The sequence below is a fragment of the Oncorhynchus tshawytscha genome, linkage group LG02 (assembly GCF_018296145.1).
Source record: "Oncorhynchus tshawytscha isolate Ot180627B linkage group LG02, Otsh_v2.0, whole genome shotgun sequence".
Lineage (NCBI taxonomy): Eukaryota > Metazoa > Chordata > Actinopteri > Salmoniformes > Salmonidae > Oncorhynchus > Oncorhynchus tshawytscha.
In genome coordinates, this window is record NC_056430.1 from 61,768,402 (window position 1) to 61,792,915 (window position 24,514).

Here is a 24,514-nt window from a genome sequence, read left to right on the forward strand (position 1 = left end):
GATGGTTAAAAGAACATAACAACAAAAATATTCCTAAACATGCATCCTGTTTGCTATAAGGCACTAAAGTAAAAATGCAAAAAATGCGGCACAAAGAAATTCACTTTATTTCCTGAATACAAAGAGTTATGTTTGGGGCAAATCCAATACAACACATTGAGTACCACTCTTCATATTTCCAAGCATGGGGTGGCTACATCATGTTATCGGTATGCTTGTCATCAGCAAGGACTAAGGATTTTCAAAAAATATATGGAATACAGCTAAGCACAGGCAAAATCGTAGGGTATAACTTGGTTCACTCAACCTCACCTTTCAGAAGGATAATAACCTAAAACACAAGGCCTAATACAACAAGTGGACACAACATTAGGAACACCTTCCTAATATTGAGTTGCACCCCTTTTGCCCTCAGAACAGCCTCAATTCGTCAGGGCATGGACTACAAGGTGTCGAAAGCATTCCACAGGGATGCTGGCCCATGTTGACTCCAAAGCTTCCCACAGTTGCGTCAAGTTGGCTGGATGTCCTTTGGGTGATGCACCATTCTTGATACACACGGGAAACTGTTAAGCGTGAAAAATCCAGCAACGTTGCAGTTCCTAACACACTCAAACCAGTGCGCCTGGCACCTACTACCATACCCCGTTCAAAGGCACTTAAATATTTTTCTCTTGCCCATTTACCCTCTGAATGACACATACACAATCCATGTTTCAATTATCTAAAGACTTTAAAAATCCTTTAACATGTCTCCTCCCATTCATCTACACTGATTGTCGTGGATTTAACAGGTAACATCAATAAGGGATCATAGTTTTCACCTGGTCAGTCTGTCATGGAAAGAGCATGTGTTCCTAATATTTGGTACACTGTGTATACACTGGTTGCTTACCAAAACAATATTGAATGTTCTTGAATGGCCTAGTTACAGCTTTGACTTAAATCGGCTTGAAAATCTATGTCAAGACTTGAAAATGGCTGTTTAGCAAATGCTCAACCAACTTGACAATACTTGAAGAATTTAAAAAAGAATAATGCCTACATTTTGTACAATCCAAGTGTGCAAAGCTGTAATCACTGCCAAAGGTGATTCTAACATGTATTTACTCAGGAGTGTAAATACTTATGTAAATTAACATGTATTTCATAAAATATCTGTTTAATCCATTTTGAATTCAGGCCGTAACAAGAAAATGTGGAATAAGTCAAGGGGTATGAATACTTTCTGAAGGCACTGTAATTTCTACCCACATGTCATGTGCAACTAGAGGCGAAAGAACTCTAGATCACCTTTACTCCACACACAGAAACACATACAAAGCTCTCCCTCACCCTTGATTTGGCAAATCTGACCATAACTCTATCCTCCTGATTCCTGCTTACAAGCAAAAACTCAAAACAGGAAGTACCAGTGAAGCGCTCAAAACGGAAGTGGTCCGATGAAGCGGATGCTAAGCTACAGGACTGTTTCGCTAGCGCAGATTGGAATATGTTCAGGGATTCATTAGATGGCATTGAGGTGTTTACATCAGTCACCAGCTTCATTAATAAGTGCATCGACGACGTCGTACCCACAGTGACTGTATGCACATATCCCAAACAAAAGCCATGTATTATGGGCAACATTCGCACTGAGGTAAAGGCTAGAGCTGGAGACTAATCCGCACGCTTATTAGAAATCCCGCTACGCCCTCCGATGAGCCATTAAACAGGCAAAGCGTCAATACAGGATTAAGATCGAATCCTACTACACCGCCTCTGACACTGGTCGGGTGTGGGAGGGCTTGCAAACTATCACGGATGACAAAGGGAAATTGACCAGTGACGCGAGCCTACCAGATGAGCTAAATGCCTTCTATGCTCACTTTGAGGCAAGCAACACTGACCCATGCATGAGAGCACCAGCTTTCCTGGACGACTGTGTGATTACGCTCTCCGTAGTGGATGTGAGTAAGACCTTTAACAGGTTAACATTCACAAGGCCAGACGGATTGACATGATGCGTACTCAGAGCATGCGCTGACCAGCTCACAAGTGACTGCATTGCATATTTTCAACCTCTCCCTGACTGTAATACCTGCACATTTTTATTTATTTTATTTATTTATCCGTTATTTTACCAGGTAAGTTGACTGAGAACATGTTCTCATTTGCAGCAACGACCTGGGGAATAGTTACAGGGGAGAGGAGGGGGATTAATGAGCCAATTGTAAACTGGAGATTATTAGGTGACCATGATGGTTTGAGGGCCAGATTGGGAATTTAGCCAGGACACCGGGGTTAACACCCCTACTCTTACGATAAGTGCCATGGGATCTTTAATGACCTCAGAGAGTCAGGACACCCGTTTAACGTCCCATCCGAAAGACAGCACCCTACACAGGGTAGTGTCCCCAATCACTGCCCTGGGGCATTGGGATATTTTTTAGACCAGAGGAAAGAGTGCCTCCTACTGGCCCTCCAACACCACTTCCAGCAGCATCTGGTCTACCATCCAGGAACTGACCAGGACCAACCCTGCTTAGCTTCAGAAGCAAGCCAGCAGTGGTATGCAGTTTCAAGCAGACCACTATAGTCCCAGAGCCCAAGAATACCAATGTAACTTGTGTAAATGACTATCGCCCTGTAGCAGTCACAAATGTAGCCATGAAATGCTTTGAAAGGCAGGTCATGGTCCACACACACCAACAGTCGTGAAGAGTGCACGACAATGCCTCTTTCCCATCAGGAGGCTGAAAAGATTTTGCATGAGCCTTCAGATCCTCAAAAGGTTCTACAGCTGCACCATTGATAGCATCTTGACTGGCTGCATCACCGCTTGGTATGGCAACTGCTTAGCATCTGACCGCTAGGCGCTACAGAGGGTAGTGCGTACAGCCCAGTACATAACTGGGGCAGAGCTCCCTGCCATCCAGGACCTCTATACCAGGCAGTGTCAGAAGGCCCTAAAAACTGTCAGACTCCAGCCACCCAAACAAAGACTGTTCTCTCTGCTACCGCAAGGCAAGTCTGGAACCAATAGGACCCTGGACAGCTTCTACCTCCAAGCCATAAGACTGCTAAATAGTGAGTCCGGATAATTATTTGGTTAACTACTTATCTGCATTGCCCCTTTTTGCACTAACTTTATCTCATCACATACGCTGCTGCTACTGTTGATCATCTGTCACTTTGTTCCTAGTTATATGTACAAATCTACCTGCATTACTTTGTGCCCCTGCACATGGACCCAGTACTGGTACCCTGTGTATATAGCCAAGTTATTGTTACTCATGTGTATTTATTATTATTTCACTGTTATTCTACACCGGTTGTTCACGAACATGTGACAATTACAATTATTTGACATACACTCAAGAAGAAGCCACACGCATTCTTGTTCTCTGCAGCCTTCATTCTAAATATGACCACATAGTTACACAGCATACCCATGCATCCGTACACGTGAATGTACCAACTTCATTCTTTTGAGGCAATTCATCTGCCTTCTAATTCAGTCTTATTTAGGATCACTGCCGACAACAACGATAACACAAGTATTTATGGCGACCACATGGTACATCTCAAAGACAGAGCACCACCAGGTATTTATAAATCACGTTGCTTTATTTAAAATCAGCGGTAGGCAGTTATGCTATGAACAAAAACAAAGAAAAGAGGAAAAAAAAAAAGCAACCAAAAATAAGATCCAGCTACAATAACTGCACTTGGCACTGGATGACCGTTTTGTCAAAAAAGAAAATTATACACAATTGTGTAAGTGCCTCCAATATACATATGAAAACCAAAAAAGGAAAACCTTAAATACCAGCTTTTATGTGGTCTCCATGACACCCAAATTGTTATTAATATTACAAATGTTCAACTCCCCCAACAAATCCCCACCCCTAATGACACCAGATCTCAAAAAATGTATCTTCACTGGAGCTGAGACTATGGAGAGTTCCTACTGGTCTCAGAATGACTTCCTCTCTAAACAGGTTACGTACGGTTCAGTACACCCTAGGTCTGATGGATTGTTGAGCTCACAATGGTTTAAGGATAGGCCCTGGGATAGAGATCCTTAGACCTGTTGTTGGAGGGCAAACTAACCCAGACCTTAAAAAAAAAACAATGGACTCGTGTGTCCAACAGCCATGATGAGGATAACAAGTCCTCACTCTTTATTTTGAGTAATGCACTGCAAAAGAAATACACAAATCCGTACAAATAACATGTCTGACAAAACAAAAGGCAAAACCTCTTCTCCTCCAAAAGGAAAGCGCATCAGCAAAATGAATGTGAACACAAAACGTGACTCCAATTACAAGGCTGAGCAGTCCTCATTGGAATTGAATACATGGCAAATATTTTGCATCAGTGGAATGAAATGCCTTTAAAAATAAAAAAAATTATCGTGAGGGAAGGTCAACCGTTTCTTTTTGTCATCACCACATCCTCCTTACGACACACTGTTTGGATATGGGAGTCGGACAAGTGGGCAGGTGGACCCTGTGAGAAGGAGAAACATGCCCCATAAACCACCTGCCCTCTAACCCACCATCATCCCCTGACCTCTCAACGTTACAACAACCTTAAATTAACCTCAGGGATAAACAGAGTGTGTACCCATTTGTTACGAGGGACTCAAGAGGAGCAAGCAATCCCCCTGCTGATTAAGACAAAAGACGAAGATAAGCAGAAGGGTGGATTTAAGAAGGGCAGCTTGCCTTTGATGGGGCCCCCATGTGTACCCCGTGCCCACAACACAGGGGAATCCAACACCCTCTATAAATGAATCCCTAATAATAATTGACTTCACTATTGGGATCGTATTTTGACAGAACAAGTTGGGCAACATGATTTAAACTATTCCCAGGAGACACGTTGTTAGCACCTCATCTCCTCCCACCCCACCTAACCCCACCTAACCCCATCAGTCTGTCCCAGCATGCCCTTGGAGAGAGTGAGAGTGAGCGAATCTGGGACAGGTGGTAAAAAAAGATGACCACGTCGAGAAGACGAGGTGAGCGAAAGATGGATATCAAGTGGAGGACGTGGCGGAGAAGGAGGGCGGGAGAGAAGACCAGGGTCGCATCCCAAATTGCACCCTATTCCCTAGATAGTGCACTACTTTTAACAGACCCCATAGGGTAGTGCACTAAGGGAATAGGGTGCCATTTCAGACTTAGCCCAGACATGTGCATCTTGGAGGGGGTTTATCTGACGGTGACCCCTAGCTTCTCCAGGACACGTATCCCCTTCTCCTGGTACTCCTCCCTCGTCAGCCAGAAGTTGTCCTTGTCCTTCATGATGTCGGCCAGCACGGCCCCGCCCAGGAACACCATGTGCTTGCGCCGAGGGGGGTCCTCGATGCGGATCTTGAATTTCTGCACACGAGCAGGAAAGGAGAGACAGAATAGAAGATAAGGAGAAGGGAAGAGTGTGAGAAGGGAAAACAAGAGCATAAGGGGGGAAGAGGAGAAATAAGGAAAGGGGCAAAAGAAGAGAAGGAAAAATGTTGGTGTCTGTTAACCTTAACTAAAAATAGGTGTAAAATCATCTAATAATTACATGAACTGAACCAGCAGGCCTGTCATTGAAAATGCTGAAATGGATATTGTTGCCAAATTGAGCAATCAGTGTGTAACGGAATGAATGAGGAACAATAAGACATTATATTTTTATTTTGTTGTCGAGCGCATGATTTAAACATGGTCCCATGACGAAAATAGTTCACTCTCAGTGTTTGAAGAACCACATTGCTTGTGTTGTGTACACTATTTCAATTTAGGGCAACACCGCCACCTGGTGGCCGATGAAATTAATGCAGCGAGAAAATGGATTGTTAAATGTCTAAGTAGTTGATCCATCTGTTAAAATGCCAAATATTGGACAGTAAAACCTGCACTAAAAACATCAACAATAAAATATGACATGTACTTGAAGCAAGCTACTTCAAAGTAAAGACAAATAGCGTTCGGTGTCTGTCCTCACCGAGAGCTTATCCACGTCTCCCTTCAGCACGCGCTCCAGGTAGAGCTGCTTGAGCTCACGCTCCAGTCGAGATGGAAGGCCAGGGTACATGGTGGAGCCCCCCGACAGCACTATGTGTTTGTAGAACTCAGACCTGTGGAGAGAAGGAAAAAACGTTTAAGGAGAAGACCTGGAGGAAGGAGAAGGAATGGAGAGAAATAACAAAGGTGAATAAGAATGGTGACATGGAGCAAGGAAAAGCGAACACTCTGCCACAATGTGTTTGTAGAATTCAGCCCTGAGGAGAGAAGGTGAGGATGTTTAGGGGAGAGAAAAGGGGATGTAGAGAATAGAAGAAAAAATACAATATGGAGAATTTTTTGTTGTCATAATTCATCTAGGACTGACCCCATTTGGTCGACTGGTCGGTAGATAGGCTGCTGGTCAAGCAAGATTTCGTTAGTCGAGCAGAGTAGGAAAAAAAGTGTATAGAAATAAAAATCATGGTGTATAAGACAACCGTCTGATTCGTGCCTGTCTGAGTGGAATGATCCATTGTGGAGGCTGAAATTGTATACATTAGTGCGCTGCTGAATTGGCGCCTTTTCCTAGACCTGTTTCTATGGCGCAGCGGTCTAAGGCACTACAGACCCTGGTTCGATTCCAGGCTGTATCCCAACCGGCCGTGATTGGGAGTCCCATAGGGCGGCGCACAATTGGCCCAGCGTCGTTCGGGTTAGGGTTTGGCCGTGGTAGACCGTCATTGTAAATAAGAATTTGTTCTTAACTGACTTGCCTAATTAAATAAAGGTTAAATAAATAAATAGAAACATTTGCAAAGTTAACCAGCATATTGATGATGAGAACAATGGGGTGGAGGCAGCAGCGGAGTTCAGAGACGAGAAAACAGCCCTTACCTTAATTGTCTAAAAAAAAGTGAGGTCTATAATCAATCGCCTAACTTAAAATGTGCCTGGCTTAGGGCCTCCCAGGTGGCGCAGTGGTCTAGGGCACTGCATCGCAGCGCTAGCTGTGCCACCAGAGACTCTGGGTTCGCGCCCAGGCTCTGTCGCAGCCAGCCGCAACCGGCCTAGCGTTGTCCGGGTTAGGGAGGGTTTGGCCGGTAGGGATATCCTTGCACGCTAACAAAGGTCGCCAGGTGCACAGTGTTTCCTCCGACACATTGGTGTGGCTGGCTTCGGGGTTGGATGCACGCTGTGTTAAGAAGCAGTGTGGCTTGGTTAAGTTAAGTGTTTTGGAGGACGCATGGCTTTCGGGCTCTCTCCCGAGCCCGTACGGGAGTTGTAGCGATGAGACAAGATAGTAATTACTAACAATTGGATACTACGAAATTGGGGAGAAAAGGGGGTAAAAAAAATATATATATTTTTAAATGTGCCTGACTTTAGAAATCATCCATACAGTCAAAGGTTTGGACACACCTACTCCTTCAAGGGTTTTTCATTATTTCATTGTGGAATAGTTGCCTGCACTCATTGCCTGCATCTGTAATGGGTCTGCGGTCAAACGACCACCCCTCATCACTGTCAAACGCTAAAACAGTTCAGTGAGCAGGCCTTTCTAATCGACCTGGCCCGGGTATCCTGGAAGGATATTGACCTCATCCCGTCAGTAGAGGATGCCTGGTTATTCTTTAAAAGTGCCTTCCTCACCATCTTAAATAAACATGCCCCATTCAAAAAAATGTAGAACCAGGAACCAGATATAGCCCTTGGTTCTCTCCAGACCTGACTGCCCTTGACCAGCACAAAAACATCCTGTTGCATTCTGCATTAGCATCGAACAGCCCCCGCGATATGCAACTTTTCAGGGAAGTTAAGAACAAATATACACAGGCAGTTAGGAAAGCTAAGGCTAGCTTTTTCAAGCAGACATTTGCATCCTGTAGCACAAACTCAAAAAGTTCTGGGACACTAAAGTCCATGGAGAATAAGAACACCTCCTCCCAGCTGCCCACTGCACTGAGGCTAGGAAATACTGTCACCACTGATAAATCCACTATAATTAAGAATTTCAACAAGCATTTTTCTACGGCTGGCCATGCTTTCCACCTGGCTACCCCGATCAACAGCCCTCCACCCCCCAACAGCAACTTGCCCAAGCCTCCCCCACTTCTCCTTCACCCAAATCCAGATAGCTGATGTTCTGAAAGAGCTGCAAAATCTGGACCCCTACAAATCAGCCGGGCTAGACAATCTGGACCCTCTCTAAAATTATCTGCCGAAATTGTTGTAACCCCTATTTCTAACCTGTTCAACCTCTCATATTTTCTGAGACTCCCATAGATTGGAAGGCTGCCGCAGTCATTCCCCTCTTCAAAAGGGGGAGACACTCTAGACCCAAACTGCTACAGACCGATATCTATTCTACCCTGCCTTTCTAAGGTCTTCGAAAGCCAAGTTCACAAACATTACCAACCATTTCGAATCCCACCGTACATTCTCCGCTATGCCATCTGGTTTCATAGCTGGTCATGGGTGCACCTCAGCCACGCTCAAGGTCCTAAACAATATCATAACCGCCATCGTTAAGAGATATTACTGTGCAGCCGTATTCATCGACCTGGCTAAGGCTTTCAACTCTGTCAATCACAACATTCTTATCGGCAGACTCAACAGGTTGGTTTCTCAAATGACTGCCTCGCCTGCTTCACCAACTACTTCTCAGATGGAGTTCAGTCTGTCAAATTGGAGGGCCTGTTGTTCGGACCTCTGGCAGTCTCTATGGGGGTGCCACAGGGTTCAATTCTCGGGCCAACTCTTTTCTCTGTATACATCAATGATGTCGCTCTTGCTGCCGGTGATTCTTTGATCCATCTACGCAGACAACACCATTCTGTATACCTCTGGACCTTCTTTGAGCACTGTGTTAACTAACCTCCAGACGAGCTTCAATGCCGTACAACTCTCCTTCCGTAGCCTCCAACTGCTCTTAAATGCAAGTAAAACTAAATGCATGCTCTTCAACCCATCGATGCCCTCACCTGCCCGCCCGTCCAGCATCACTACTCTGGACGGTTCTGACTTAGGTATTTGTAGTTGTCCACATATTCTAGGTGTCTGGTTAGACTGTAAACTCTCCTTCCAGACTCACATCAAACATCTCCAATCAAAAATGTAATCTAGAATCTGCTTTCTATTTCACAACACAGCATCCTTCACTCATGCTGCCAAACATACCCTCATAAAACTGACCATCCCAGCGATCCGACTTTGGCGATGTAATTTACAAAATAGCCTCCAATACCCTACTCAACAAATTGGATGCAGTCTCTCACAGTGCCATCCATTTTGTCACCAAAGCCCCATATACTACCCACCACTGCGACCTGTACGCCCTCGTTGGCTGGCCCTCGCTTCATACTCGTCGCCAAACCCACTGGCTCCAGGTCATCTACAAGTCTCTGCTAGGTAAAGCCCCAGCTCACTGGTCACCATAGCAGCACCCACCCATAGCACGCGCTCCAGCAGGTATCTCTCACTGGTCACCCCCAAAGCCAATTCTTCCTTTGGCCACCTCTCCTTCCAGTTCTATGCTGCCAATGACTGGAACAAACTGCAAAAATGTCTAAAGCTGGAGACTCTTACCTCCTCACTAGCTTTAATCACCAGCTGTCAGAGCAGCTCACAGATCACTGCACCTGTACATTGCCCATCTGTAAATAGCCCATCCAATCTACCTCATCTCCATACTGTATTTATTTTGCTCCTTTGGACCCCAGTATCTCTACTTGCACATTCATTTTCTGCACATTCTACCATTCTAGTGTTTAATTTCTATATTGTAATTACTTCGCCACCATGGCCTATTTATTGCCTTACCTCCCTTATCCTACCTCATTTGCACATGCTGTATATAGACTTTTCTACTGTATTATTGATTGTATGTTTTTTAATTGTTGTTGTGTGTGTCGAACTGCTTTGCTTCATCTTGGCCAGGTCGCAGTTGCAAATGAGAACTTGTTCTTAACTAGACTCCCTGGTTAAATAAAGTTGAAAAAAAATATTTATTTCTTACTATTTTCTACATTGTAGAATAATTGTGAAGACATCAAAACTATGAAATAACATATATGGAATCATGAAGTAACCAAAAAAGGTGTTAAACAAATCAAAAATCTATTTTCTAGTTGAGATTCTTCAAATAGCCACCCTTTGCCCTGATGACAGCTTTGCACACTTGGTATTATCTCAACCAGCTTCATGAGGTAGTCACCTGGAATGCTTTTCCAACAGTTCCCACATATGCTGAGCACTTGTTGGCTGCTTTTCCTTCACTCTGCGGTCCAACTCATCCCAACCATCTCAATAGGGTTGAGGTCGGGTGATTGTGGAGGCCAGGTCATCTGATGCCTCACTCCTTCTTAGTCGATTAGCCCTTACACAGCCTAGAGGTGTGTTTTGAGCCATTTATCTGTTGCAGAAAGCTGTGGTAGCCATGCTGGTTAAGTGTGCCTTGAATTATAAATCAGACCGTGTCACCAGCAAAGCACTCCCACACATCCTCCTCCATGCTTCACGGTGGGAACCACACATGCGGAGATCATTTGTTCCCCTACTCTGCATCTCACAAAGACATGGTGGTTGGAATCAAAAATCTCAAATTTCCACAGGTCTAATTGCCATTGCTCATGTTTCTTGGCCCAAGCAAGCCTCTTCTTATTATTGGTGTCCTTCAGTTGTTTCTTTGCAGCAATCCGACGATGAAGGCCTGATTCACGCAGTCTCCTCTGAACAGTTGATATTGAGATGTGTCTGTTACTTGAACTCTGTGAATAATTCATTTGGGCTGCAATCTGAGGTGCAGTTAATTGCTCATTTCTGAGGCTGGTAACTAATGAACTCACCCTCTGTAGCAGAGGTAACTCTGGGTCTTCCTTTCCAGTGGCGGTCCTCATGACAGCCAGTTTCATCATTGCACTTGGTGGTTTTTGCAACTGCACTTGAAGAAACGTTCAAAGTTCTTTAAATGTTACAGATTGACTGAGCGTCATGTCTTAAAGTAATGGACTGTTGTTTCTCTTTGCTTATTTGAGCTGTTCTTGCCACAATCTGGACTTGGTCTTTTACCAAATAGGGCTTCTGTATACCACCCCTACCTTGTCACAACACAACTGATTGGCTCAAATGCATTCATAAATAAATTAGGCACATTTGAGCAGTCGTGACACAAAATTTTGAACAGAAATGCAATGTTTCATTGGATCAGTCTGAAACTTTGTACATACATTGCTGCCACCTAGTGGACAAAATCTAAATGGTGCCTTGGCTAGAATAATACATTATGACCTTTCGCTTGCATTTCAAAGATGGTACAAAAACATTTTTTTTCTTTTACCAGATCTATTGTGTTATTCTCCTAGATTCCCTTCACATTTCCACAAACTTCAAAGTGTTTCCTTTCAAATGGTACCAAGAATATTCATATCCTTGCTTCCAGCAGTTAGATTTGGGTATGTCATTTTATTTATTACTTTATTTAACCAGGAATGGCTCATTGAGATTAAAATCTCTTTTTCAAGAGCGCCCTAGCCAAGATAGGCAGCACCAAGTCATTACAAAAAAATTACAGACAGCCATGAAAAACTACAAGTAATCTAGCAAAACCCATTGAATTCACAAGAGTATAAAACAGCAAATTAAAAACATTGACAGGTCAGGGAATCAGCCTGAAAATCCTTCATCAGTGATTTAAAAACACCAATCGGGACAAGTTCTTCCAGTTTAAAAGTATTTTGTAAGGTGTTCCAAGACGATGGCGCAGAGTACATAAAAGCCCTTTTACCAAATTCAGTTCGGACATTTGGAACAGTTAGCAGGATAAAGTCCAGCGAATGAAGAGAGTACCCACCACATTTCTGAACAATATAAATGCACAAATAAAAAAGGTAAAAAGCCCCAAATGGCTTTTTAAATAAAAGTATACCAGTGACTGAGCCTACGAGTGACAAGAGAAGGCCAGCCAACCCTGTTATACAAAGTGCAGTGGTGCATAAGGGTTTTGCAGTTTAAAATAAATCTCAAAGTGCCATGGTAAAGAGTGTCAATTGATCTCAAACACTGAGCGGAAGCATTCATATATAAAATATCCCCATAGTCTAGTAAAGGCATAAATGTAGCTGATACTAGCCTCCTTCTGGCTTCAAAATAAAAACCGGCCTTATTCCTAAAATAAAATCAATCCCAATTTCTGCTTCAATTTTTTTTTGTAAGTTGTTGAATATGCAATTTAAAAGAGGCCGTCATCAATTAAAATTCCAAGATATTTATATGAGGTTACAACCTCAATCTCCTTGCCCTGACAGGTAGTAATCGGTGAATGTATTTATTGCATTAGTCAGTATTGAGGATAAGATTCAATTGACATAAGGTATGTTGAACAGTATAAAAAGGCGAAAATGTTTTTAAAAAAGGGGCCGATCCTTAAAGGGTTTTTAACGAGGAAAGAAATTCCACAAGTTAACAAGGAACACCTGTTAATTGAAATGCATTCCAGTTGACTAGCTCATGAAGCTGGTTGAGAGAATGCTAAGAGTGTGCAAAGCTGTCATCAAGGCAAAGGGTGGCTTGAACAGACGACTCTTGGTTGACCAAGATTTTTTTTTTGTCGGGGACAGCCCAGATTCCATCATAGCACTGCAGTGACAACTAGTGACTGACATTTGAAGGGTTTTGGCTATGCAGTTCAACATAATCACTCTGCTCAAGAGCATCCACTCAAAGTCTAGAACGTAAACTAATGAAATGGCAAAAGGAGATGTGAAAGGGAAGGATAAAGGTTTGGAAATTACTAGGTCTCTCACTAGTAAGTAGGGGGAGTCTGTCATGGAGTTACCTGGTGTCGATGTCTGCTGCATTGATGGTGTTGAAGAGGAGCTCTGCCACACCGACTCCCTCCACGTTGATGAGGTGGGGCTGGAACAGAGCCTCAGGGGCCTCGAACCGCTCCCCTCCCACCTTGATCATCCTGCCGTCGGGGAGCTGGGGACACAGAAAGGGGAACAACATTCACACATCGGAAAGCATTTAGTTGACATTGAGACAGGACTGATGGCTTTCTTCTGCTAGAACACTGCTAGGGAAATATGAAGGCAATGCTTGGCTAGAGATGGACAATATACAATGTTTGGAACTGGCAACATTAAGAGTCTCTCTCTCTGGTCAGATGGAGCCGGCTGACAGACAGTAGGCCTTTTACAGAGCGTGGCGGAACACTATGTGGGAGGGAGCATAAAGGGCCCATTGACGGCTCCAGTCTGGAGTCCAGAGGAGGAAACAGACACCAGGTCAGCACGTGGCGTGGGAGTCTGGGTCGTACAGGAAATGATGTCACGCCCATGGATGGGGAGGGGGAGTCATTTCTTCAATGCTACAGTAGTGCCCTTGTTCCATTCTATGTCCTCCGCCTCTCCCTCTCTCTCCAGGATTTGGGCAAGGAAACAGGGAGGTGCGCCGCCGCCCGCCACACACATGGAAAATTCCGTCCACTCCCTCTACATCACAGGGACTTGCGGTTCCTTCGTGGTTCACCTCCAACCCCTACCGGCCATCAAACCCGATTTGTGCAAAGTAACCTGGGGACATCCAGAGCTTGGTTCAAGAGCTCCTCCCACACTAAATATGTCTCCTACTGTTCTAAAATTATAACCTGATCTCCATGATACATTATGTCCACAAGGAGGCAGTGTTACCATATAGCCAGGCCTCAAATACAGATAAATTCTATTATTCTCAGTGTAAAATGGTGTCACCCTTACCAGGCAAGACTAAGGAGAATATGATGCAGTGTTTGGGGTGATGAGTTATATATAAAAAGTAATGCGTTACATAATCAGATTACTTTTGTAAGTAACTCGTAGCTTTTTAAAAATCGGGTAATATTATTACAGTTACACTGTCAAACAACGTGTGCATTACTTCCAGAATCATCTCTCTAACGGGCGCGTGTTTCCCATGATCCGATCTCAAATTGGAGAAATGTCATGGCAGCTGCTGTCAATAGAAATATATAGAGCGTGCACCTCTGACATTTGCCTTTGATCACTTCTGTGATAGAAAAGCCTATAGAGGTTTTCCTGTCTAGTGACAAACGTGCCTTCTATACATCTCTATGTACTAGCGGCTCGAGAGAAATATTTTTGAATGAAAAGATAGGAAATCTGTACAGATGTTTGGCTTACAGTATATATGGCTAATTAAGCAGCCCATATATAGCTCAGCACTTGTCGACTAGCACAGGAAAGCAGCGCCAAAGATGAAAGGAGTAACTAGCGATCAAACCTGAGTTAGTAAGTAGCCCATCTTTGGTAGAGAGCACAAGGCTCACCTTGTGCCATCCGACACTCAAGCAAACAATTAGATTTTTAAGGTTGTACTACCTAAACTTGTACAATAAGAACTGGAAGTGTAGGACTCGACCAGGACAATGACCGTGTAGGACTGTGTTACTGACCGTGTAGGACTCAACCAGCACGGTGGTCTCCAGCGCCAGCTTCTGCTCCTGCTCGATGTTGTAGCCCACGTAGCACAGCTTCTCCTTCATCATGCGCACCGTCTCAAAGTCTGCCGAGTGGTTGAAGGCGTAGCCCCTCAGCAACAGCAGCTGGATAAAGGTCAGAGGTAAGGGATGTGGTTGGTTGGTTTGCAGATATCTCAGTTGTAAAGGACTGCAAAACTCATTTAAAAAGACTCCAATACTCTTTAAATCGTCACTTTTCTTAAAATCACAAATCTTAACATGAGATAATGAACAGGTGTGGTTTAGAGTCGACTGCTTTCCACTAGCAAGTCATCAGACATAGTCATGAGGGAATCACCCCCTAGTTAGTTCCTCCTAGGCTCTTGCGTAGATTTGAAAGAATTAGGCTATATAGTTACAAATATATATGGTAGTAGCTCCAATGTGCAAGGCTCAATATCCATCATAGTGCGTTATTCAGTCTTCCCATATCTACACATGCCTCGGGGCTAGGAGTGGTTTCTGGACAGGACCTTCTAAGACAGTCACGTGTGGGGAACGAGGGTGTACCTTGATGAGGTAGCGCGTGATGTCTCGTCCTGCAATGTCCAGGCGTCTGGTCAGGTGGGGCAGGGAGAAGCCTTCGTACACGGGGCAGATGTGGGTGACGCCATCACCAGAGTCCACCACCACGCCCGTCAGGAGACCTACATTTTTTTTTTTTTACAAAAAACACAGCAGTGCCAACAGAATAGGGCCAGTGAGAAAACACATCCATCGTTTCCAAAGCCCATATCAACATTATAGACCATTTCTGTCATTACTCGTTTGAAATGGAAAGCTTTTTATTCATTGTTATTACCGATTTCTTGGTGTCAAGAGTTTTCCATCATAATACTGTATATTGGTTCAATATCAAATAAATGCTTAGGCCAATGACAGTAGAGAACAACAAGAAGTGTACAGCTACGTATTCAACTACGTGCTGCTGCATATTCAATTCTCGTCCTGCCACTGAAAGGGTCACACATTAGCACAGCCTGTTTCATCCCTCATTCCACAGCTGTGCTTATTTTTTTACCAGAGAAAGACCGATGTTAGAAATACAATCAGTACAGTACAAATGGAAGCACTTTATTTTACGATACTAGGTATTTACTACGGTAGGAAAGGATGTGGTATCAATGGGTACTTTCTGGTACTTGGTAACTATCTGGTACCAAAACAATTGTTTTAATTTGTTTCTCAAAGAAACAAACAAGAAACTCATTAGGTTATTAACTAATAACCATTTTAAAATGTAAAGTAAATATCTGGTACTTTCTGTACCAGAAAATAAAGTAGAAGTCCAAAATAATTGTTGCTACCATGGTAGAAACATAGCCAAAGCAAATTACCGGGTATAATCTCCTACATTCCTCAATGTGTTCTGAAAGGTACTTTAAATTGCAATTCGTTGGAGTGAAATCTCAGGTACCCTGTGTTCTTCACTGGTTTTGGGTGTCCTACCTTCCTTCTAGTGGCCTTGTTTTGTTTTAAAGAACCTACCTTGAGCATAGAGTGTGAGCACAGCTTGGATGGCTATGTAAACCCCAGAGAACTGGTACGTCTCAAACATCACCTAGGAAAGAGGTGGGGAGTGCGAGAGCATGTCACTGGAATGTGTAGTTACTGCAACAACAACAAAAAAATCTGTGCATTTATAGTCAAACAGTAACTTAGCATCTTGCTAATACAAATGAGCTTTGTTTTTGCATTTGGCAATGTTAGGAAAACCGCAACAAATCTAACCTCAACTTCCACTCAAAGGAATAGACCTCCATGTTCATAAACCTGAAGTTTAAATGGGTGAAAAGGACTTATTCTCAAAGAACTTAGCCATGGCTGGCCCCCACACAGAGGACAGCCTGAATCATTAATAACAGTGGCTCTGACTGACTCCCACTGAGGAGCTGTCACCAGGCAGCAGATCTGGGTTCAAACAGCATTTCAAGTCTTTCAAATACTTTAGTTGTGGTTGATTGACCTGACCGTGCGCAATGGAAGCAATGGAGTAGTCCCAAAATGCAATGTCCACCCATGTGAAACTCCAGATAGGCTCAATCAAACTCAAGCAAACTCAATCAAATACTCGTTGAAACCAGGTCTGCCAGGCAGTGTTGCTGCCTTAGTCACAATGACTGACAAGTTGCAACTCCAAGATAAACCTCCTTATCGGGAGCACTACTGCCTCCTCGGCAGAGATCATCACTGTTATGACAGATGAATCATTTAAGATCCACAATGGAACCTTATAAAAGGCCTTACAAGAGATCTCCTCCAGCCGTTCCGGGTACACTCAAGAATACACACTTTCAAAACTAAAGTATGTTAATGAAATTGTCCTCTGACAACATATTTAGTAGTTGTGGGTTAACAAAAAGAAACGCTTTTAAAAAATGTATACGCACCTCAATGATCTTCTCGCGGTTCTTGGTTGGGTTCATAGGCGGCTCGGTGAGCAGGATCTTGCAGTTGCGCGAGTCGATGTTGAGCTTCTCGGGACCAAAGGTGTAGTCCCACAGGTGCTTCATGTCATCCCAGTTCCTCACGATGCCGTTCTCCATGGGGTAGTTCACCTCCAGCATGGAGCGCAGCTCGCTCGCCTCATCCCCCACCATCAGGTCCTGGGGAGGGAGGGGATAAAGATCAGAGTTTCTCAGACTAGGGTCAAAACCAGGGCGTGACTTTTTTAAATGAACCCACCGTTTGGGAGGGACCCCAATAGTGCAGTAGCCACTGAATATTACTGCATAGAAAAGTTGCAGTGTCCACCACCCAAGTCATTGACGTACCACAGCAACAAACCGACTGTCAGTGTCAATGCCGACTGACCACAGCTATACAACAAAACAAGAGGATGGAAAGCTCTGGGTAAGAAGGTAACAACGTCCCAAAAGGACATCCACCATCTTAAAATGCTCTACAGAACAAACTTAAAGCACTTCCCTAAAAGGACATTTGCATGCCACAATAAAAAAGTAAAACATCACTTATTATAGTTGCAGTCAACATCTAGTCATTCTGCGGGCATGTTGCTTTTAGTGATCTGACGATACTTTCAGCCCTGCTCCAGAGAACAGGCGGTAGATAAGGCAACATTAGATAAGAGATTCCAGCCACAGTCAGAGCACACTGTTAGTAGAACGGAATCCATTTGGTTAATTGGGATGCAGATCCTATTGAAAATGTCAAGAACCTATAGTATAGGCAAACTCAGAATAGGCTTGACTGTATACCGCCCAACAAACAGGTCACTCATAATGGCAGAGAACTGCATTCGTAAACTCATGCTCAATGTGGTAGTTATGAGGAGGCTTGCAAGTTTCTTTTAACATGAGAAGCTACAGCAGACAACATGTTCCCCTTCTCATGATGATCTCTCTACTATTGATATCAATCCAAAATTAAATCTAGAATTGGCTTCCTATTTCGCAAGAAAGCCTCCTTCACTCATGCTGCCAAACATACCCTCGTAAAATTGACTATCCTGCCGATGCTTGACTTCGGCAATGTCATTTACAAAATAGCCTTCAACACCACTCAGCAAATTGGATGCAGTCTATCACAGTGCCATCTGTTTTGTCACCAAAGCCCCATATACAGTTGAAGTCAGAAGTTTACATACATCTTAGCCAAATACATTTAAACTCAATTTCACAATTCCTGACATTTAATCCTAGTAAAAATTCCCTGTTTTAGGTCAGTTAGGATCACCACTTTATTTTAAGAATGTGAAATGTCAGAATAATAGCAGAGAAAATTATTTTTCTTTCATCACATTCCCAGTGGGTCAGAAGTTTACATACACTCAATTAGTATTTGGTAGCATTGCCTTTAAATTGTTTAACTTGGGTCAAACGTTCCAGGTAGCCTTCCACAAGCTTCCCACAATAAGTTGGGTGAATTTTGAATTCGAATTGCAAAAATCACTGAAGTTTGGAGACTTATATTTCCCTCAATGACTTCAAGCATCGGCTGTCAGAGCAGCTTACCGATCGCTGCAGCTGTACACAGCCCATCTGTAAATAGCCCATCCAACCAACTATTTACCTCATCCCATATTTGTTTTTTTTTGCTCTTTTGCACACCAGTATTTCTACTTGCACATCCTCATCTGCACATATATCACTCCAGTGTTAATTGCTAAATTGTAATTACTTCGCCACTATGGCCTATTTATTGCCTTACCTCCTTACTTCATTCGCACACACTGTATACAGATCTTCTATTGTGTTAATGACTGTACATTTGTTTATCCCATGTGTAACAGCAGCAGGTAGCGTAGCGGTTAGAGCGTTGGACTAGTAACCGGAAGGTTGCAAGATTGAATCCCCGAGCTGACAAGCTAAAAATTGTGTTGTTATGCCCCTGAACAAGGCAGTTAACCCACTGTTCCTAGGCCGTCATTGTAAATAATAATTTGTTCTTAACTGAATTGCTTAGTTAAACAAAATAAAAAATAACTTGTTTTTGTCTCACTGCTTTGCTTTATCTTGGCCAGATCGCAGTTGTAAATTAGAACTTGTTCACAACTGGCCTACCTGGTTAAATAAAGGTGAAACAAAAAAACATTTGAAAAAAAGAAAATTGCTGTTTCCTTCTGCAACTGCTTGTATGTACACAAGACCATGAATGTCTGACAGTGTTCAGACCACTGTATTTAACATGTTGATTTGTAAAAAATAAAAAAATAAAAAAAGTTTTTAAAAAAGGGGTAAAACAGTTTGTAAGGTTAGCCAGAAGACCATTTCATCACAGAAAACCAGGGAAAGAGTAGTAGAGGGAATGAGGAGGCAATGCCAAACAATTGACAGAAAAAGAAAAGGACCATTCTTGTCAGAGAGATGACAAGTGCAGCCATTTCATTGTCCGAGCAGACAGCAGGGGCCCATGAAACTGCAAACATACACACTTACCATCTTTCCGTGATTCTACCTCAACAGGAAAAAAGGAGGAGAGGTGGGAGGGAGAGAGGGATGAAGCAGAGGGTCAGAAGATAGAACAGAGAGAGAGGAGGAGCCAAGGACAGAGGTGAATCAGTGTGTGTCCTACAAAAACCACCCATCCTCTCATATAATGCTGCAATGTTATCAAAGGTGATTGTTAATGTGTAACGCTCTGATAGCAAGACTAGGTGCGACATCTAGGCTAAATCAACAAATCATTCCCTACGTCCCAAAAGGAATCCTATTCCCTATGCAGTGCACTACTTTTGATCAGGGCCCATAGGGTTAAAAGTAACTATGTAGGGTATAGGGTGCCATTTGGGACACAGCCAGCAATGGTAAATATTAGCCTATTGTTTCCCATAGGGAACAGTGTGTTGGATTGTTGGATTTCCAGAGGACACTCAATGGAGGAAATACTTTTTTTAAACTCTCCAATACTGTGAAAAACTAAACTCAAACGGCCGGTTTCCCAAACACAGATTAAGGCTAGTCCTGGAATAAAGCACTGTCAACTAAGAATCTCCATTGAAATAGCTTCTTTTATCCAGGATAAGTGTTAGGAAAATTGCTCCAACAAGTACACAGTGGAGAGACTAAGCAAAATGTAATCAAACATAAAGTAGTGTAAATCAAAAGATGTGCTCCATTTTCCCGCTAGGTCTACATGTTCTGAAAAAGAAAAACTTAAAAACTAGTGGGGCGGCAGGTAGCCTAGTTGGGCGGCAGGTAGCCTAGCAGTTAGAGCGTTGGACTCGTAACCGAAAGGTTGCAAGATCGAACCCCTGAGCTGACAAGGTAAAAATCTGTCATTCTGCCCCTGAACAAGGCAGTTAACCCATTGTTCCTAGGCCATCAATGAAAATAAGAATGTTAACTGACTTGCCTAGTTAAATAAAAAAAGGTAAAATAAAATAACCAAAAAGGTTGCTGGTTTGAATCAGAGCCGGCAAGGTAGAAAAAAACTGCAGTTTGGCCCTTGTTAACCCCCTTCGATGACGTCGATTAAGCACCTCTCTGATTCAGAGGGGGTTGGGTTAAAAGTGGAAAACAACGCATTCAATTGTGCAATCTCCTTTCCCCAGATAATGGGTACAAATGACAAAACAGGACCCATTTTACAAAGTACTCTGTATTACACTCAACCCAGATACTAATAACCATTTCAGACAGAATTCACAGTATGTTACTCGCTAAAAGAATTATGCAATATTTATATGACCCCCTTCGAAACAGGTTATTACCACTTTCTTGAGTAAATACTAAAATACATATTTTTGTCTAGATATCAAAGGGATTTAACACTCATGTGAAGTAAACAAGTGAGGTTACCTTGATCTCAATGTTTCCCACTTTAGCTGTGGAGCGAATGATTGGCCTGCCAACCAATGCAGGGAAAATGTGCTCTGGGAAGTTAGAGCCTGCATAGCCACACTTCACAAACTAGGATTAAAGGGAGAGACAAAGGGCACGGTCAGTGACAAACATTATTTTGGTAAATAACATAGGACATAAATATATTTTCATAGCACACAGAATGACAAAATGAATAGAGATTAATAATAGCCCTATAGCAAAATACTAGAAATTGGATCAAAGCATTTAGCCCAGACTCCTTTAAAAGAAAACCTTTTAGTCCATTAACTCTGACATAACCTAGCCTGATCGATAATGCAGTAATGTACTTCCCTTGTCTTATTTATTAGGCAGAAGTTAGAGCCTTCGCTACTTTCTCTAAGTCACATGGTGCTGTTTGAGTTGCCACTAGGTACAGATTTAGAATCAGCTTGCCCTGACCAACTCCTAACCATTAGTGGGGGAAATGCACAACTGACAAAATACCAGCCCCAGCAACTCCACCCTACTTTGTTTGTGAACACTCTCAGAGGGGTTACAGCATTGATAGTGTTATAATCCCACAATCACTACCTGACGTGCACCATGCTTAGGAAGTTACGTAGACAACCTATGAGGAGAATTTCATTCAAACCTGTTAGGTTGTACTGTGCGTTTGCTTCGAGGAATAGCCTAGCGCTTGAATCGACACGAGCGCTTTTCCCATGCATGTTTAAAATCCATTGGGCTTTCTTTGGGCCTACATAACGATTAATGACAACTGTCCTTCTTTCACCTACGTTACATAACTGACCACATCTCATTCTCAACCGTCCGGTAAGAATAAAAGAAGTGTATGACACGCATCATCAAGTAGACAACACATCATCAGCTCAGAGAGGAAGAGGTTACTCAAAGACAAGAATAAAAACAGGAGGTAGGCTAGTGTACAGCATGTCCCATGTTATTCACAGTGTGAAAACAAAGGCTGTAAGCAGCATAGTTTCTTTGCGGTAGGTAGCTGGAGAGAGACTGAGTCAGCTAACCACTGAATGGAACAGAAACCAAATAAACAGCATAAATAGATAATACATTAATCTATCTGGCTAAATACTAAGGTAAAATGTTGGAGGTGAAAACTAAATTAAATTGTAATTTATTTGTCCATTTTAAACGGATGACTCATGTTTGCAAACATATTTTACAAGAGAGTGGCAATAGATCTGATAACTCCTTACATGGAAGAATGGTTTCTGACTTCCTCACTGTACAAGAATGATGCATGCGCAGTATCTACTGCTCGAGACAAGTTTAGTTGCTTAACTCGCCTTGGTTAACAGTTGGTAGCAATACTTTAATTGTTATACTTGTTTGTTGCTGCCTGGTTTAGTAAAACTATATGTGCAAATCCTCATCCATTTACGCAACAGACAATGCAACAATGTAGCAGTGTAAAATACTTGTTACAAGTTCAAAGAAGTTTCGGTGAGGGCGGGAATACAGATAGATGCTGGATCATCATTCTTTGTGAACAACACCAAATAGTATCTAAAAATTTGGAGTTACTGAATAAAACGCAATAGATCGTCATTTCCTTGCAATTAACAATGACGCTGGCAACTTCTTACAGAGAGCCCTCATCTTGTTAGTTTGAGCTAACAATCCAATTGAAGCAAGGGTTGGAAACGTAGGGTAATGATGTCTGACAAAGAAATAAAAGATATAGCTACATGTGGCCGAACACGATATTTAAGTGTTCTCTGGAGCAAGCTATGAAACAATAAGACTGATTTGTAACGTTGAATGCTAGCTATCGAGCTTGCTGGCCAGCCACCGAACTAGCTCGAGACGATTCGAGTTCGCAATGTCAGCCGACAGCTGCGATAACAATACTTAAGGCTACTCCCACTGATTCACGAATTCGAGTAAACAATCGGTACTCTAAACATTCCACCGACCGGTGTTAACCTTGCCACTTCTAATTGACAGATGCACAAACCTCAGTGAATGCATAACTAATTGACAAGCTGACAGATACATTCACCCAGACCGTGGCTACACAACAAGCTAGCAATGAAACGAGCTACTTCCTGTTCCTCCCCATCTCGTCTCCTCTGCCAAAATGCACAGCACAAAAGCCGGAACGCTCATAATTTGACGATAGAACACGGTCTGTTTGTAAACTTACCCCGGTCCCATTGTCGCAAACCACCACTTTTCTTCCCTGGCTGTCCATTTTCTCGGAATACAGAAACCAGCAGCCCTCCTTTGCACAACTTTCTTCGGCAAGGCGGAAAACACCACCCCGGCTCGAGCAAAGGGCTTCTTCCGGAATGTATGACACATGCCCATATAACTTACACACCTATCAGGGTAGAGATAGCAAAGAAATTCAGCCAATAACATATGGCAACGCCTTTCCATACACGTTTCTATTCGACAATCACAATGATTGACAGTGTCGTGTCAATCAGAATTTTGAAATATCCGTAATGCAAGCTTTATCAATACATTTAGGTGGAGGCCTGGTGGGCCTACGCCGAAAACAGTTAAGTTGATCGATCTATGTCGAGGGAGGAGCAGATTTTTTTTCTTATATGACAATGAAATATTCTTACGATTACTGTAAAATGTGTTGGCACCTTCAATTCTTGCACATTTTCGCAGAAAAATTATATTTCAACCATAAAGAATGATAGAGGCCTCTAGTGGCCAACTTCATTAGCTGATCCACATCACCAACAAACTATCATGGTCCAAACACACTAAGACAGTTGTGAAGAGGGCACAACAAAGCCTATTCCCCCTCAGGAGACTGAAAAGATTTGGCATGGGTCCTCAGATCCTCAAAAGGTTCTAGAGCTACACTGGTTGCATCACTGCCTGGTATGGCAACTGCTCGGCCGCATGGCACTACAGATGGTAGTGCGTACGGCCCAGTACATCACTGGGGCCAAGCTTCCTGCCATCCAGGACCTCTATATCAGGTGGTGTCAGAGGAAGGCCCTAAAAATTGTCAAAGACACCAGACACCCTAGTCATAGACTGTTCTCTCTACTACCACACGGCAATCGGTACCGGAGCGCCAAGTCGAGGTCCAAAAGGCTTCTTAACAGCTTCTGCCCCCAAGCCATAAGACTCCTGAACAGCTAATCAAAGGGCTAAACAGACCCCTCTTTTACACTGCTGCTACTCTCGGTTTGTAATCTGTGCATAGTCACTTTAACTCTACCTACATAAACATGTTACCTCAACTAACCGATGTCCCCGCACATTGACTCTGTACCTGTACCCCCTGCATTTAGCCTCGCTTGTTATTTTTTCTTAACTTCCTAAAGAATTGTTGGTTAAGGGCTTGTAAGTAAGCATTCGGCACATGTGGTAAATAACAATGTATTTGATCCTTCCTGGTGACCAGTGGCAACCCGTCATTCAGGGCAGGTGACCTGTTTTGAGCCCGACATTTTTTGAAAAATAACAGGCTTGCCTATTTTGCATGCTATTTTGGCATTAACACTTGTCATATATCAGTTTGCAAACAATGTAAAATAAATAAATAAATAGACTAGCATTCAAAAGTTTGGGGTCACTTAGGACATTTCTTGTCCATTAAAATGACATAAAATTGATCAGAAATACAGTATAGACATTGTTAATGTTGTAAATGACTATTGTAGCTGGAAACGTCTGATTTTTAAATGGAATATCTACATAGGCGTACAGAGGCCCATTATCAGCAACAATCACTCCTGTGT

General features: G+C 42.9%; 1 protein-coding gene across 1 annotated transcript; it reads right to left on the minus strand.

Annotated features, from left to right (window-relative positions):
- Positions 1-4,129: 4,129 nt before the first annotated feature.
- Positions 4,130-23,106, minus strand: actr2a (actin related protein 2a). Its single transcript, XM_024442530.2, has 9 exons — positions 22,948-23,106; positions 20,757-20,867; positions 16,887-17,102; positions 15,985-16,057; positions 15,007-15,143; positions 14,431-14,580; positions 12,814-12,959; positions 5,980-6,112; positions 4,130-5,372 (listed from the first exon to the last, which is right to left on the minus strand). Exons 1-9 carry the CDS (start codon positions 22,993-22,995, stop codon positions 5,202-5,204), a joined length of 1,185 nt encoding a protein of 394 aa, XP_024298298.1. The 5' UTR covers positions 22,996-23,106; the 3' UTR covers positions 4,130-5,201.
- Positions 23,107-24,514: the final 1,408 nt, after the last annotated feature.